Here is a 16,829-nt window from a genome sequence, read left to right as displayed (position 1 = left end):
CGAGCGCTCGTCCTGGGCTGCGGGAAGCGGCCTCGTTCTCAGCCGCCGGAGACACCGCCGCCGCCGCCACACCTAGTGGAGGAGCCGGGGAAGGCGGCTCGGTGGGGGCTGGGGCGGAGAGCGCCGGGGGTGGGGACGGAAGGGCGGCGGGCGGAAGGCAGGAGGCTGCCGGGACGCGGGCTCCTACGGGGGAAGGGACCCCCGAGGCGTCTGCCGCGGCTCGCTCAGTCACCGGCGCGGGATTGGGGCGCAAGGGTCATGGGCGCTCTCCCCTGAGACGGAGGTCGCGGGCGGTGGGGGAGGAGGCCCGACAGAGGTTGCGGCGGAGGCCGCGGGCCGGTGACTGGGTGCGAGGCGGCCGGCGGCGGCACCACCACCAGCACCACCATGTCGCGCTCCGTGCTGCAGCCCAGTCAGCAGAAGCTGGCGGAGAAGCTCACCATCCTCAACGACCGGGGCGTCGGTATGCTGACTCGCCTCTACAACATCAAAAAGGTGCGCACGGGCCGGCGAGACCGCGGCGGGGGCAGCGGGCGGGCGGAGGAAGGACGCACGGCCGGGGAAAACCGGGGGTGGGGGCAGCGGGCGGCGCCCGAGGCAAAAATCACGGCAGTGCCGCGTCAGGCCGGGCCCGGGGTCGCCGAGAAGCGCCGCGGCCTATTGCGGAGTCCCGGCGCCTCCCCCGGTGGCGGGTGGGCCGGCCGGAGGCAGAGAGAAGCCATTTCCCAGCTCCCAGCGGCGGGATCCGGCCGGGCCGGCGCGGGGCCCGGGGCGCCGCTGCCGCCCCCTCCTCGGCGCCCCCGCCCCCGGAGCGGGGTCTACAGGAAAGGGAGGGCAGAGGGTGGGTGAGATTGGGGGAGGGGGGAGGAGATAGGAAAACTTGGGTGTTCATAACTGAGGTTGAATGTTAGGAATCTGTCGGAGGTGGTAGCAATTTTGTCTCAGTTTTTTGGTGTGTAAGTGTGTGGATGTGGGAAGGGAATGGCTAATCGGGATGAACCCCGCATCTCCTCCACTTACTTGCCACTTTATTTTGGATTGCTAAATAACAGTCGTTTGAGAGCATGTTGACAATTTGAAATTATTTCATTTTGAAGGTAGAGAGGAGGGGAAAGTGAGGGTGGAACCAATTTTCTTCTGAAATACTTCTGGGCTGTGAGTCACGAGAACAGGAATAACAACCTTCTCTCCCATCCCTCTTTACTCCTCCTCTTAGTTTTTGCAACCATGTCTATCTAATAGCACCGAAACACCATTTCTTAAAGTTCGGTGTCGGTACAATTAGAACTGTAAATATGTTGCTATTACTGCTGGTTTATAACATGTAAGGAAAATTTGTGTAGTTGTAACTCAAAGGCCCATCGAAAGTCTTTAAATGGCCTCAGTAGAATAAGAAATGGAAGGCTGAGTTGGAGTTAAGAGAAATAGATGTAAAGATAGGACAAATATTGTATTAATTTATCTTGAGAGAAAACAGACCAAAATCGTTTTCCTTTTAAGGCAAGGTTAGTAAGTTTCAAAGAACGTGGTGAAGAGCAAATTAAAGAGATTTTTGGGCACACTCTACCATTTTTTGAGTTTGCAGTGTGTATTTGATGTCATGTTTTCATAATTATTTTTGTTGGCATTTTAACTATATCATGAACATTCCTTGTAGCTTGACCATAGCAATATAATTATAATGTGTGTAAATTAGGGCTGGTGAAGAAATATTTTTTTGAAATCCATATCATGGAGTTCAAGTTTTAAAACTGATTTATTCCAACAATTTGATATAGATGTTGTAATTCTAAAGGAGAAGACTATGCTAGCTTAATAGTGATAAATTTTTTATAAGGATGGCTTGTGTTCCTGTTGCTCACCTGAATGCAAGGATTGATTTGCCTCTAAACTCAGTAAAATCTGGAGAGGGCAACTGCAACATGTCTATTCAGTTTGTTACATCTTCTGTGGCAGGAGCTCAGCGTCATCACAAAGAAGCCCTCTGCATTTACCAAAGAGCTTTGGTTATACATTTATGGTAGATGGAAACAACTTAATTTTAGATAGTACTACTTACAGGTTGTATTGACTTGAACTTTTCTTGTGATATTATGCTCCTTAACAAACTTTCAAATTAGTTCCTATATGAACTTTGTCTTAAAAAACAAGCAAGGCAAACGGTACTAAAAATTACTAGACCTGTGGTATTGTGGTTAAAGGAAATGGTTACGATGGTTTTCAGAAAAGGAAGTGAGAGTAACATCAAAAGTGATTTGGGTATTTGGGCAAAATACCTTTTTAAGCATGCATTTAGACATTTTTATGGTATAAACACAACCAAACTTTACCTATTCTACCTTCATAAATTGCACAAAATTAAAACAAACTTGAAGCGTTTGAACTCCTGTTATTTCAGTTCACTGCCTTAAAAGCTTGTTTTCACTTCCTGTTTTGAGAAGCTTCAGGTTCTTATATTACTGAGCTATTGAAATTTAAAATGATTTGAACGTGATTATTCCATCCAATTGTCAAATATTTGAGTTATTGTTATATTTCAGCACTTAACGCATATTTAGAGTTTATTGAGAAATATTTTGTCTATCTTGCCTTACATTCCCTCTGGGCACGGACGGTGTTAACTCATTTTTGAATTACTGGTACTTGGGGCCTTACCTGGTCCAGAGTTTTCCATTAAGTCTTGTTGAAATGGATGAATAATACATATATATATGTGCATATATATTGGTGCACATATGTACAATGTATATATTTAACATATATGGCATGTTAAAAAATATATATACGCATTTAACATATATGACATATATAACATATGAGTGTGTGTATAATCTTGCTCTAGTTTTAATAATAGCTTTTGGTTTGCTCTCCTTGTGCAATTTTGCATACAAATGCATCAGATAGCTTTTGCATCTTTTAGCCTATAGAGTTGTCTATAAGACTGGCATATCTTCCTGGCTGGCTAGGGATTGAAACATTTGTTCAAAAATCTTGCCAAAAAAAGTGAGTAAGATTGGTTCACCATGTGTTTATAAGGTTCATGCTGTCTGCATTTTTATGACTGTATAAGCTACATCTTTTTAATCCCAATCTCTTACAGTTCTCAGAAAAACCTTCCACTGCATAATACATGTCTACCAATCAATTATCACATTTTTATTAATGCGTACATGCATTAGATTGTCTATCAGATCTGATTCCTGTTTCAGTTGGAAGTCTACATGGAAATATTTTAGTGAGCATACACAGTGAAAATACTTAAAGTGACCTGAGTAAAATAATTTCATAAGTTACTGTAATAAAAAATAATATACTGGGGTGCCTGGGTGGGTCAGTTGATGAAGCATCTGACTCTTGATCTCAGCTCAGTCTTGATCTCAGGTTCCTGAGTTCAGGCCTTGCATTGGGCTCCATGCTGGGCATGAAGCCTACTTAAAAAAATCTATTATCTATATTTATATATGTATATATATGTATATATATGTATATATAGTATATATATACACACACTTTAATGCTTATTACAGGAATGTGGTTATTGAAGATGCCTTTTTATTTATTTATTATTATTTATTATTTTTATTTATTAGAGAGAACGCGAGTTGGGGAGAGGGGCAGAGGGAGAGAGAGAATCCCAGGCTCCATGACCAGCGTGGAGCACGACATGGGGCTTGATCCCAAGACCTTGGGATCATCACCTGAGCCCAAGTCAAGTGTTGGATCCTCAGCCAACTGATCCACCCATTGGTGCCCGTTTTACTTTTTTTTTAAAAGAAAATCGATCAGTTGAAAAAATTTTGAGATCTTAATATGTACAGGTTATGGAAATTTTAACGAACTTGTAGACTAATCACATCCTTACGTGAGGACAGAAGGAGTCGCCGCCTGGGTAGCTCAGTCGGTTAAGTGTCTGACTCTAAATTTCCACTCAGGCCATGATCTCATGGTTTTGAGTTCAAGCCCAGCTTTGGGCTCTGTGCTGGCAGTACGAGCCTGCTTGCTTGGGTTTTTTTCTTGCCGTCTCTGTGCCCCTACACTGCTTGAGGGCGTGCATTGTCTCAAAATAAACATTTAAAAAAAAAAAAAAGGAAAGAACAGGTGAAGGAGGAGTTTAGGAAAAGACATGAAGGTGGTAGGTAGTTTTATGTTTACATTTCTTTGTCTTAATTCCTTAAAAATTCTGTTTTTTGTTGAAAAATATGTCTTTTTCCAGACCTGGTAATGCTACTTACCTACGTGTTGATTTTTAACATTTTCCAGTCTACTTTTATATCTGACTGTGGTGTGGTACTCGAAGTACAGTAGTGGGCCAGGGCTTAGGAGACCTGCATTCCAGTCTTCAATCTGTCACTGAGCGTTTTGTAACATCGGAGACGTCTTGACTTCCCTGAGCTTTATTTTTTCTCATCTGTAAAACAGAGGAAAATTAACTGTAAAAGGAATGTTAAAGTCCATTCTAGCTCTCATTATCTTATCTTTATAATGTTTACAGTGGCCCATTTTAAATAGTAACTGAGCTCAGTTTAGTTTCCATAATGCAGAGATAATGCCTGCTCTGCCTACTTCACAGGATTGTTTGTGAAGATAAAAGATAATAACAGTGTTAAAATAGTTTAAAACTTTCATGAATGTAAGTGTTTATTTAGGAGTCTCAGCAACTTTTTGGGGGCAATGTTTGTTTTTTTCTGAAATTTTGCTGCTGTTAGCAAACACATTCCCAAATACCAGAACATTTTTGCTGAGTTGAGCAAATATTTCTATTTTGTTTTTTCAAAGTCTCCTTTTTTTTTTCCTACCTATCACTAATATGAACGATAACTCTTTACTAGAAAGGTCTCAGTTAATATTTGCGTGATTTTTCTAGTTACATCATTGCCTTAATTCTAAACGACGGAAAAGAAGAAAAGACCCACCCAACTATTGCAGACTTTTTTTTTGAATGGTGTGTGTTTGCAGATTTCAATGTATTTTCACTTGTTTAAAAAAATTTTTTTTTGTTAGAGGCTCTCTTTTTTTTTCATAGTCTTCTCCCCATGATTTTGGATACATTTATTTTATGACGAAAAAATGAATAGGAGTATAAAAAAATTGAAAGTCCTTAGCTGGTACCTGCTTATTTAATGGAGGAAAAAAAAAAGATGCATGTGAAGGAGGGGTATAGCGCAAGGTAAAGGGAGGGGAACCAGCTTTAGTTTTCTCTTTCAGTGTTCTCTTTCTCTTCATTTAGGGTATTATTTTCTCTATTCATCAATCTGGAGCAGAAACATGCTCCAAAGATTGGTTTGTGGCAAGTTCTGGAGTAGTAAGTGTTGTTAGTATGAGATTCCCCCCCCCCATCCCCCAGGGGGGTTTCATGAGAGCCTTAAGCATGTTAAGAAGGAAACATCTCTCCATAAACCTGAATTAAATAATATATATTATTTATTTAAACAGATCCTATTATGTCTATTTGTAAGTTTATTTTTTAATGAATGCTGCTTGTAAAAATGAGGATTTGATAATTTTTTTCTTGTTATATTGGATGGTAGGCTGAGGAAATAAAGATCACTGAAAAATACTTATGAAAAATTATTTTTATTTTTTAATTTAATTTTGTTTTTTTATATTTTATTTATTTTGTGAGAGACAGCACGAGCTAGGTAGGGGCAGAGAGAGAGGGGGACATAGGAGCCAAATCCAGCTCCGTGCCCATAGCAGTGAGCCTGATGTGGGGGCTCAGACTTATGAACTGTGAGATCATGACCTGAGCGAAGTCGGATGCTCAACCAACTGAGCGACGCAGGGACCCCATTTTTATTTTTTTTTAAGTAGCAATGATAGATTATCCTTTGTGGACTTGTTAAGTAACTTAAATATTAAGGATTTTTTAATGATTACAAAAGGAATACATTTATTGTATTCCTGTTTATTGTTAGAAATTCAAACATAACAGAATTGTGTCACTTCAGAAATTTCTCTGCTTACCCATTTCCTACTTTTAAAAATAAACCTTGTATACTTACATGCTTTTCTGTGCAAATGCTAACATATGTGCATGCATATTTTATTACCTTTTGATTAAGTTAGATTCTTTACAAAAATAAAAATGAAGCATCATGGATGCAGTTTACATATAAATGAAATTAGGGTCCTTAATCTATTGCTTGTATACTTTGTAAGAAAAATTTAAAGGAACGAACATAGCTACTAGCTAGCTATGTCCAATATGTTAAAAATGAGGAGGCTCAGGTGAAAAACTGTCAGTGTCAGAAGTAATTGTCCCTCTTGACTAGGATGATTGAAAATCTAATCTATGTTATTGTTTGATAATATCCTAGGAATGTTCACATCAGTTAAATTCCAACAGTAATTTTGGGTCAGCTCCAGTAGTTACACACTTTATTTGTTACTAGAATTAAATAGTTTCATCTCTTTATTGTCAAAAAAAAGTGTGTAATGAAATTAATGCTAGCTGCCATTGTATGCTGTTTATATTTTTTTTTCTTTGTCTTTAGTTCTGTGATGTACATACTTATTTCTGGATAAAGGAGTTGAATTTGGAGAGGTTAAGTAATCTGTCCAATTTTTTTTTTAGTTTATTAATTTTTTTTTAATAATCTCTGTACCCAATGTGGGACTCGAACTCACGACCCCCAGATCAAGAGTTGCATGTTCTTCTGACTGAGCCAGCTGGAATTCAGATTGACACCTTTTTTATTGACCACTAAGTATGGGCTCTTCATTTAATTATTTTGCCATTAGGTTTACAGTCATTGATATATTTTTGGTAGATAGAATTAGATTTTGAACACAGTAACCTTAAAGAAATATGTAATTCTGTTACAGTTTTTGTCTTTACTGTAGATTGCATTTGTATGAACTTTGTATGGATTTGTATGAAAATTGAGATCATACTATCAGTGTACCAGAGTGATTATTATTGGAGACTTCCGTTTAGCTTTGTCATGTGTTAAAATGAGCAGTGGTTTAGAACTAGGAAATTTATTTATGTATGTAAGTATGTATGTATATTTTTGAGAAAGTAAGAGACAGCCTGTTGAGCACAAGAGGGACAGAGAGAGAGGGAGACACAGAATTTGAAGCAGGCTCTAGGCTCTGAGCTGTCAACACAGAGCCCAATGTGGCACTTGAAGTCATGAACCATGAGGTTGTGACTTGAGCTGAAGTCAGAAGCTTAACTGACTGAGCCACCCAGGTGCCCCTAGAATTAGGAACTTTAAAATTCAATTCAAATTTTTTTGGGAAACATATTTTGTATTTACTTTTCATGTTCTGTGCAGTTTTTCTTTGTGATTATTTCTAAAGTTTAGTCCCTGACCTATTAAAATATACAAACTGAAAGAACTAATCATATAAACAATACTAAAGAAACAGGAACTTGCTTAAATTGGGGGAAGAGTATTTATAAAGCAGAAAGGAAAGTGTAAACTAAAAGATACAATGAAGTAGCATTTATCTTTCCTAATTTTAAGGACACATGGTATCATTTCCTAACTCGATACTCTGTTCCAAATTAAATGGAATTTTAAATGTACTTTTTTCATTTTACATGAAGTCAAATGGTAACATTTTCACATTGAAAGTTCCATAACATGAAATATAAGAAGTGCAGTAAAGAAAGCCCCACCAGCAGGTACCAGGGTGGCTCAGTCAGTTAAGTGTCTGACTTTTATTTCAGCTCAGGTCATGATCTCATGGTTTGTGAGTTCAAGCCCCGTATTGGGCTCTGTGCTGACAGTGCAGAGCCTGCTTGGGATTTTCTCTGTCTCCTCTCTCTGCCCCTCCAACATGCACATGTGTTCTCTCTCTCTCTCTCTCTCTCTCTCTCTCAAAATAAATAAACTTAAAAAAAAGAAAGTCTAACCAATAAGTTTGTTTCTCTCTTGGGCAAAAATTAGTAATTAGTAAACTAGTAGTACTCTTCTGTGTTTTGTTGTTGTTGTTGGCTGTTTTTACTGTTGCCTTTATCAGTAAATGTAGTAAAATCTTTTTAGTTTTAATGCTGTAGGAATTTGCAGTACCATAATTAGACTTTGGTAAATTTTTTACTTTTGGTAAATTGTGATGAGACAATCTCCTAGTTAATTATTTCTTCAAATAGTGTTACAGTGTAGTGTTTTAGTTAAATAAGTTAACAGACTTCATAAGTTCTTGAATTGCTAATTTGTAAGTAGGGTTGTACGTGTGCCAATTTTAAAGGTGTCTCCTGTTTTAAGTAAAAGCCTATGTTGGAAAATACTTTTTTATTGCATAGATACTTGATAGTATCTAAAACTACATTTTAAAAAGTATTTTATATGGGGCGCCTGGGTGGCTCAGTTGGTTGAGCATCCGAATTCAGCTCAGGTCACGATCTTGCGGTCCTTGAGTTCGAGCCCCGCGTCAGGCTCTGGGCTGATGGCTCAGAGCCTGGAGCCTGTTTCAGATTCTGTGTCTCCCTCTCTCTCTGCCCCTCCCCCGTTCATGCTCTGTCTCTCTCTGTCTCAAAAATAAATAAATTAAAAAAAATTTTTTTAAGGTATTTTATAAATCTTACGAACTATTGTTTTAGTCCCAAATTTTGAGGGTTTCCATTTGTTTACTCTTCATTTGTTGAATGTCTTCCTTCATAGACACTGGTAAATTGATATACAGTCTCCAGTGTCAAGAAGTTCATATTTTAGTAGGTATGAGAGATTTACAGAGATCTAACTGAAATGTATTATGTAAGTGTGATTATGGGAATCTTCAGAAGAGCGTTGAAGATTCCATTCCGAGGAAGAAGAGATAATGACTTTTGTGCTTGGTTTTGAAGTAGGAATAGAAGCTTCAGGTAGGCGATGTCAAGGAATAGTCATTATTTAAGGTTCCAAAACTTTTGTTCAGGAGAATATATAAAGATATAAAACATATAAGGTTATAAAATACCTTAGTAATGTCTAATGTCCTTCTTGCTGGCATACAGCTTCTAAACTTGCCTATCATTTTCCACAGTTGTAGTATATTCTGTAGCTTGAGAGAACTAGATTCTAGATAAAGCTCTGGTACTATTTTTTTTTTTTTAATCTTTTAATGTTTATTTGTGAGAGAGACAGAGACAGAGTGAGACTGGGGGACAGGCAGAGAGAGAGGGAGACACAATCTGAAGCAGGCTCCAGGCTCTGGGCTGTCAGCACAGAGCCTGATGCGGGGATCGAACCCACAAACCGTGAGATCATGACCTGAGCTGAAGTTGGACGCTTACCTGACTGAGCCACCCAGGTGCCATTCTATTTTGTTTTTTAAAGTTTGGACAAGTTATTTAACCTTTCTGGGTTATAATAGTTTCTTTATTTATAAGCTTTGAAGACTAGTGGTTCTTAGCCAGGGATACATAATATAATCATTTTAAAGGGTTTTTAAAAATACATGTGTATCTTGACACAAACTACTGAGAAGAAAAAGCCCCTGAAGTGATTCTGATGTTAAGAGCCACTAAGATAAGTAAAATATGTTTTTAATACCTCTGATTTCTTTCTCAGGAAGTTGTTCACTGTAGTGATTTAATTTTGTTTTCTGTGGTATAACTAAATTTCTGGAATGCTAGTAGACTGCATGTAGACTTTCTACCAGCAAAATCATCTACTGAGTATTTGTTCTCAGCTTCTGTTATGCTTCAAGGTACACTTTTTATTTTCTATGCCATGTTAATCTTCTTTTTTTTTTTTTTTCAACGTTTATTTATTTTTGGGACAGAGAGAGACAGAGCATGAATGGGGGAGGGGCAGAGAGAGAGGGAGACACAGAATCAGAAACAGGCCCCAGGCTCCGAGCCATCAGCCCAGAGCCCGACGCGGGGCTCGAACTCAGGGACCGCGAGATCGTGACCTGGCTGAAGTCAGACGCTTAACCGACTGCGCCACCCAGGCGCCCCAATCTTCTTGATTCTAACTCTTGAAATCTTAAATAGATATGCCGTTTCTCCTACATCTGTGGAATACTCTTTTTATTTTTTATTTTTAAGTAATCTCTGCAACCAACGTGGGGCTTGAACTCACAGCTCTGAGATCAAGAGTTGCATGCTTCACCAACTGAGCCAGCCAGGCACCCCTGTGGAATACTCTTTAATTAACCTTATAAGGTTGAGAATTCAATGAATTAATTAATATTAAGTGCTAGTGCAGTGCCTGGCACAAGAGTAAGAAATAAATAAGTTTTGGCTATTGTTATCAAACCTATTCCTGGGCCTTGAAACAAAGTGGACCTTTAATAAGTGTTTATTTTTTTCCCCTGTTAAATCCACCTCAAGACAACTTCTGGAAATATTTCTTAATTATCCTTTTTAACTACCTGACATTATAGTTTGATATCTACTTACTGCTGATACAGAGTAAGTATTTATATGTATTTCAGAAATGTGTGCTTCAGTAGTCCTTTAAAGAGTAGCTTCTTTAAAACAGTAAAAATATGATCATATATAATGCTTTTAAAAAAACTATGGAACACCTTTGTTTTATAAATGGAGATGTTTTTCTGTATTGCAAGCTGAAAAATGTTTAATAGCAACAGTGACATAGACCTCTTCTTTTGAATTGAGTAGTAATTAGTAATGGATTTGAATCGTTAAAATTTTTTAAATGTTTCTTTTTGAGAGAGAGAGAGAGAGAGAGAGTGAGCAAGTGGAAGAGGGGTAGAGAGAGAGGGAGACAGAAGTTCTGAAGCAAGCTTCATGCTGACAGCAGAGAGCCTCATGTGGGGCTCAAACCCAGAAACCATGAGATCATTACCTCGAGCCAATGTTGGACAGTTAACTGTGCCACCCAATTGCCCCTATATCATTAAAATTTTTAATTAATTTTGAATTATATAAGACATTGAAATATTTCTTAAGTTTGTGATTTTTCCCAGAACTGGTGCTTAGAAAACAATAAGCATAATTTATATACCTTTAAGGTGGATGTTATTAGCTGTAAATAACAGGTAGTTATTGATAAATTTACATTAATTAAAAAAATTATTTTTTTATTAAAATTTTTTTTTAATGTTTATTTATTTTTGAGATAGAGGGAGACAGAGTGTGAGCTGGGGAGGGGCAGAGAGAGAGGGAGACACAGAATCTGAAACAGGCCCTAGGCTCCGAGCTGTCAGCACAGCGCCTGACATGTGGCTCAAACTCATGGACTGCGAGATGATGACCACCTGAGCTGAAGTCGGATGCTCAACCGACTGAGCCACCCAGGCACTCCCAAAAAACTTTTTTTAATGTTTGTTTATTTTTGAGAGACAGAGCATGAGTTGGGGGGGAGGCGCACATAGAGACAGGGTGACACAGGATCCGAAGCAGTCTCCAGGCCCTGCTGCCAGCGGGATGCTGCTGGATGCAGGGCTCAAACTCACAAATCGTGAGATCATGACCTGAACTGAAGTTGGATGCTCAATCGACTTGAGTCACTCAGGTGCCCCAATTTATATTAATTTTAAAGAAAGCATTTCTAATAATTCCAGTTAACTTTCCTGTGAAGCTTCTTAATCTAAATTTTAGCAGTGAATTGCTTTTTTTTTTTTTACCTGCCCAAGCTCAAGGGGAAGTTCAGAGCAGTTTGGTTTGCCAAAATGTAGGTGATATGGACAAGAAAACAAAATAATTGGAAAATTAACCACTAATATGAGAATTTAAGGCTTGTTTTGCTTCTGACAGATTTTCCAGTACTTATTGAAAAATTTCATTGTATTATTTTCATTATTTCTAAAATAAATAAAAGAAGGCTAGGTAAGTTGCTTTACTAGTCCATGATTTTAGGTGATGTTCATTCTTCCTCTAGGCTTTAATGTCAGTTAATTTCCTTGGAGACTCGGGAGAATCTTGGTCCTGTTATGCTTTTAATTGTGCAAAACCTTTAAAAACTGACTTTTTTTTATTGAGAAAAAATTAAATTCCTGTTTCTATATAAATTGGTAACATTTTGCATTTTTCTATTCTTCCCTTACATATTCAGATGGGGCTGGTTTCTTTCCTGTACTCTCACAAATAGTATTCTCACTCTGATCTCTGGGATTTTATTCATTGTATTTATTTTTAAGATTTTTTTTTTAATGTTTTATTTTTGAGAGAGAGCATGAGTGGGGGAGGGGCAGAGAATCTGAAGCAGCTCTAGGCTGTGAGCTGTCAGCACAGAGCTCGACATGGGGCTTAAACCCACAGACCATGAGATCATGACCTGAGCTGAAGTCAGATGCTTAACCAACTGAGCCACCCAGGCACCCCTGTTCATGTTTTTTAATTAAATTATTGAATTTATTTTATTTTTTTAAAAAGTTCATTTATTTTGAGAGAGAGAGAGTGGCAGAGGGGCAGAGAGGGAGAGAGAGAATCCTAAGCAGGCTCAGCACTGTCGGCACAGAGCCCCACTCCTCGCTCCATCTCTCATGATTCTGGCTCAGGTCTTGATTTCATGGTTTGTGAAATTGAGCAAGGGGCTCTGGGTGGATAGCAAGAAGCCGGCTTGGGATTCTCTTTCTCTCTGCTCCTCCCTGACTTGTACTTTCCCTGTCTCTCCTAAAATTAATAAACGTTAAGAGTCAGACACTTAACCAGGTGAGCCAACCAGGTGCCTGTAAGTTACTATATTTAAAAAATTGGTTTGTTCTATAGTTTTTTGGCAAAGGAATGTGTTTTACTGCTGACTTAGATAGACTAGGACTTAAAAAATAAAACTGATCGAACTAAGCAGGTTTTTCCTTTGATAGTAATTACTCCAATGAAAGTTTTGAGCAGCTGAGGTAGTGAAAGAATGCAGCATGTTTTTTTACTTTTTGTGTTTTTAAAAAATTTTTTTAATTAAGCATTTTTAGTGCTTTGGAATCTTTGGGTCCTCAACAGCTAATAGTTGTAAAACCTTAATTTTTCTGAAGCTCCTTTCCTCTCCGTTGAGTGATGGGTTAGCACTTTCTAAAGCATAGATGTTTTACACACAACAGGTGCCCAGTAAATGTTCTCTTTATTCCCTACCCTTGTTGTTGTTTTCTTTTTTCTTTAAAAAAAATTTTTTAATGTTTATTTATATTTGAGAGAAAGACAGAGTGTGAGTGGGGGAGGGGGCAGAGAGAGAGAGAGGGAGACATAGAATTTGAAGCAGGCTTCAGGCTTTGAGCTGTTAGCCCAGAGCCCGACGTGGGGCTTGAACTCACAAATTGCAAGAACACGACCTGAGTCAAAGTCATATGCTTAACTGACTGAGCCACCCAGGCGCCCCTGTTTTCTGCTTTCTTGATTGTCACATAATCTCTTATGAATAGAGGACTATTTCTATCTATATTTGATTTTTTTAACATGATAAGTTCTTGAAAAAACATGTAGCACTAATCACATAAAATTAATCTGTGTGTGTTATGTAATCTTATGTTGTGACAGCCTAAGGAAGGGACTTGGAAGGGGTTTTGGTGGTAGATTGGCAGAAATATTTGTTTTAAGGTTTACTTTAAAATCACATAAAGTTTGGTCTTGAGGTTTCCAGTGAAGGATGTTTACTTTTTGGCATGAGTAAAATATTATGTGGTTTTCTAAAACATCTTTGTTCTTTATTTTTGGTGATAAATATTATATTTGTATTTTGTGAAAAAAATGAACTTGGAGATGTCGATTGAAATACTGACCTAGAATTGGTTACATAGAAAATCTTAACTTTGATAATTGGGAACTCACTATAGATATTGATGTGTTTTGGGAAGTTTTATTTTAAAAAATAGAAGATGATTATTTAGAACTTAATTATTAAGTGCTTATGTACCAGGCACTGGAATAAGCACTTTATTTGCATTTTGTCTTTTAAAAATCTGTACATTCTACCCTGTTAAGTAGATAATATTAGTACCCTTCATTTGTGGATTATAGAACCGAAGTTCAGAGATTAAACAACTTGCCAGGAAGTCATATGGGCTGTGCTCTTTGACTCAGAGACAGATTTCTTAGTTATTATATTTAAGTATTCCCTTTAACACTAGTGCAATTTTATCTGTCACATTATATAGTAATAACTTAAATAAAATATAAAAAAAAAATTCAAAAAACCTAAGGGGCACCTGGGTGACTCAGTCAGTTGAACGTCCGACTTCAGCTTAGGTCATCATCTTGCAATTTGTGAGTTCGAGCCCCGCATCGGGCTCTGTGCTGACAGCTCGGAGCCTGGAGCTCCCTTTGGATTCTGTGTCTCCTTCTCTCTCTGCCCCTCCCCCACTTGTGCTCTGTCTCTCTCTATCAAAAATAAATATTTAAAAAAATTTATATAGTCATAACCTTGTTGAATTTAAAGATAAGTAGAATATTCATAGAAAATAAAATTTCAATTGTGAGAACTGGAAGTTTAAGTATATAAATATTTAAATTTGCTTTAGATCTTCTGGAATTTTAAATTACAGTATTTTATGCATTATGAAAGCATGGTAAGTCAAGATAAACAAGATTTTGGAGTGGGTTTTTTTTTTTTTTAATTCTGTGGTTCAGATATAGTGTCCTTTTTCTCTAGTGAAGTAGCTCTTTTAGCCAATTAAGCAAAAAAAAAATTTTTTTTTTTCAGTAGGGCTATAAGTTCAGTTATTTAGATGCAATTTTGCCCTGTACTCACCTTTTCCTTCTTTCTTTTTCTTTTTTGGTGTGTGTGGCATGGTAGAACTATTCAAAAGTTTTATTTAATTTAATTGGTAATTTGTTAAATCTTTTGATTCAGTCTTTATGGTAAGCCTTTTTGGTATGTATTACTGTAAAATGTGTTAATAACTAAGTACAGTAGTATATGTCATTTTCTTAAATGTGCCACTTCAAAGGATGATACTTTTGAGAGTGAAAGATTGATTTTGTGTAATATTGTAGTTGTAGGATGAGGTAGAGTTTCATAGGTACCAACTGCAGACAGTGTTTTTGAAATACAGGTTGTTATTTTATGATATCTTTGTCCTCCATATCCTGAAAATGAAATGTGCTGAGTTAGGGTGGGGAAGAAGAAGATTAATTTTTATAAACTGAGACAGCTGGTTACTTGGAATTTTGCTATACTGTTTTGGTATAGTAGGAAATCCCCCCCCCCTTTTTTTTTATGTTTATTTATTTTGAGAAAGAGCAGGCAAGCAGGGAGGAGCAGAGAGAGAATCCCAAGCAGGCTTCATGCTGTCAGCACAGAGCCTGATGTGGGACTTGAACCTTAGGAATCACAAGATCATGACTTCAGCAGAAGTCCGTCGCTTAACCAACTGAGCCATCCAGGCACCCAAGTAGGAAATCCTTTTTTAAAAAATCTTCATTTTTGAGAGAGAGAGAGAGAGTGAATGGGGGAGGGAGACAGAGGATCTGAAGCAGGCTCCGTGCTGACAGCAGAGAGCCCAATGCAGGGCTCAGACTTATGAACCGTGAGATCATGACCTGAGCCAAAGTCAGATGCTTAACTGACTGAGCCATCTAGGCACCCCAGTAGGAAATCCTTTTTAACTGAATTATTAAGTACGGCTTTTTGTTAGATGTATTTATTTACTTAGATGTTAGCTTTTAGTCAGGTCATTGTTTTTTTCTTGTACTTTTTTTTTCTTTGCTTGAGTTTTCCTTACACAGTGTCTCTGTTGGTATTTGAGTAAATCAAGCAGGTTGATTTCAGAAAAAATAAAATAAGGTCTAGTACTTTTGTATAGTACCTGTGAACCCTGTATTTTTTATTGGCATTTCTGAGTGCTCGTGGTATGCTAACTATCTGTAAATTGCATGCATGCACACACACATACACACACAGATATTCATGTAATGGGGTTAAAGACTTTATAGGGTAAATTGCATTTATTATCAACCTATGTAACAGATGGAAAAACTGAGGCATAGAGGAGTAAAATCACTTGCTTATGGTTATGCAGCCAGGAAGTGATGGAGCTAGGATTTGAATATCTTGGAAATCATGTTCTTAACTATTAGGTTAAACTGTAAAAGTACAACAAATTTGGTATTTAGATATAGGGCAAATGAAGGAAATATGTGATTAGAAGAGGGAATTGTAGTCATTATTTCTAGTTCCATATACTATGATAAATACGGTTTTGCAATTACTATTCATGAGACTTTTACTTGAGTAATTATAATTATTGTAGCTGTTATTGACAACAACGAGCATTTTTAGAGCATTTTAGAGCACTTATGTGTCAGTCCTTCAGCTAAATATTGTACACAGTTTATCTCTTTTATAATCCTCATAATGAATGTATGAGGTAAGTACTAACTTCCTCATTTAAACATGAAGAAACTGAGACTAGGAGATATTTTGTAATATATTCAAGTCCTATGGATTGTAAGTGGTGAAGAGTAAAACCCAGTAATTTTTAGAGTCTGTGTTCTGTCTCCTGCTATCGTATGTTTAGCTATGGCTCATTGAGCAGGGTGGAAAAAGGTAAATCAATTCCAAGGAAAGATTATACAACCATTTATTTTTTCCACTGAAATGAAATTCCATTCTTTTAGTTTTTAGAGGGAGAAGGAAGAGTTCCTCTTATATATACATGCTCACCTGAGCACATATATATGTGAGCATACATATATGTTAGTTTTCAGATACTTGATTAAATTCTTATACAGTAGAATTTGTGCTCATGGGAAATGGGTATAGTAGTCTATCGTATTTTTGTTATTAGATAGTCACTAATATTGTTAGAATGGATAGTTAAATTTTTAAATATTAGAATATGGAGGATAAAACATTTCATTGAAAAACTGAATGTAATAAAAAAATAAACTGAATGTAATTTGGAATCACTTTAGGATTCTGCACCACCTCAGGCAATATTTAGGAAACTTGATTTTCATTGTATCATTGGTGTAAGGAAATGCTAATCTAGGTATTTCT

The 16,829-nt window shown here is 37.5% G+C and overlaps 1 protein-coding gene across 2 annotated transcripts in view; it reads left to right on the top strand.

The window, feature by feature from the left end:
- Window positions 1-238: 238 nt before the first annotated feature.
- Window positions 239-16,829, top strand: part of NCKAP1 (NCK associated protein 1) — a 108,018-nt gene continuing 91,427 nt past the window's right edge. For both annotated transcript variants that reach the window (XM_027055203.2, XM_027055194.2), the window contains exon 1: window positions 239-495. In XM_027055203.2, coding sequence (XP_026911004.1) covers window positions 388-495 — 108 coding nt within the window. In that variant the 5' untranslated portion in view covers window positions 239-387. The remainder of the gene's footprint in view (window positions 496-16,829) is intronic.

This window comes from Acinonyx jubatus, chromosome C1, assembly GCF_027475565.1.
Source record: "Acinonyx jubatus isolate Ajub_Pintada_27869175 chromosome C1, VMU_Ajub_asm_v1.0, whole genome shotgun sequence".
NCBI classification, from domain to species: domain Eukaryota; kingdom Metazoa; phylum Chordata; class Mammalia; order Carnivora; family Felidae; genus Acinonyx; species Acinonyx jubatus.
Note: the sequence above shows the minus strand (reverse complement) of the source record. Positions and strands in the feature narration are given on the sequence as shown.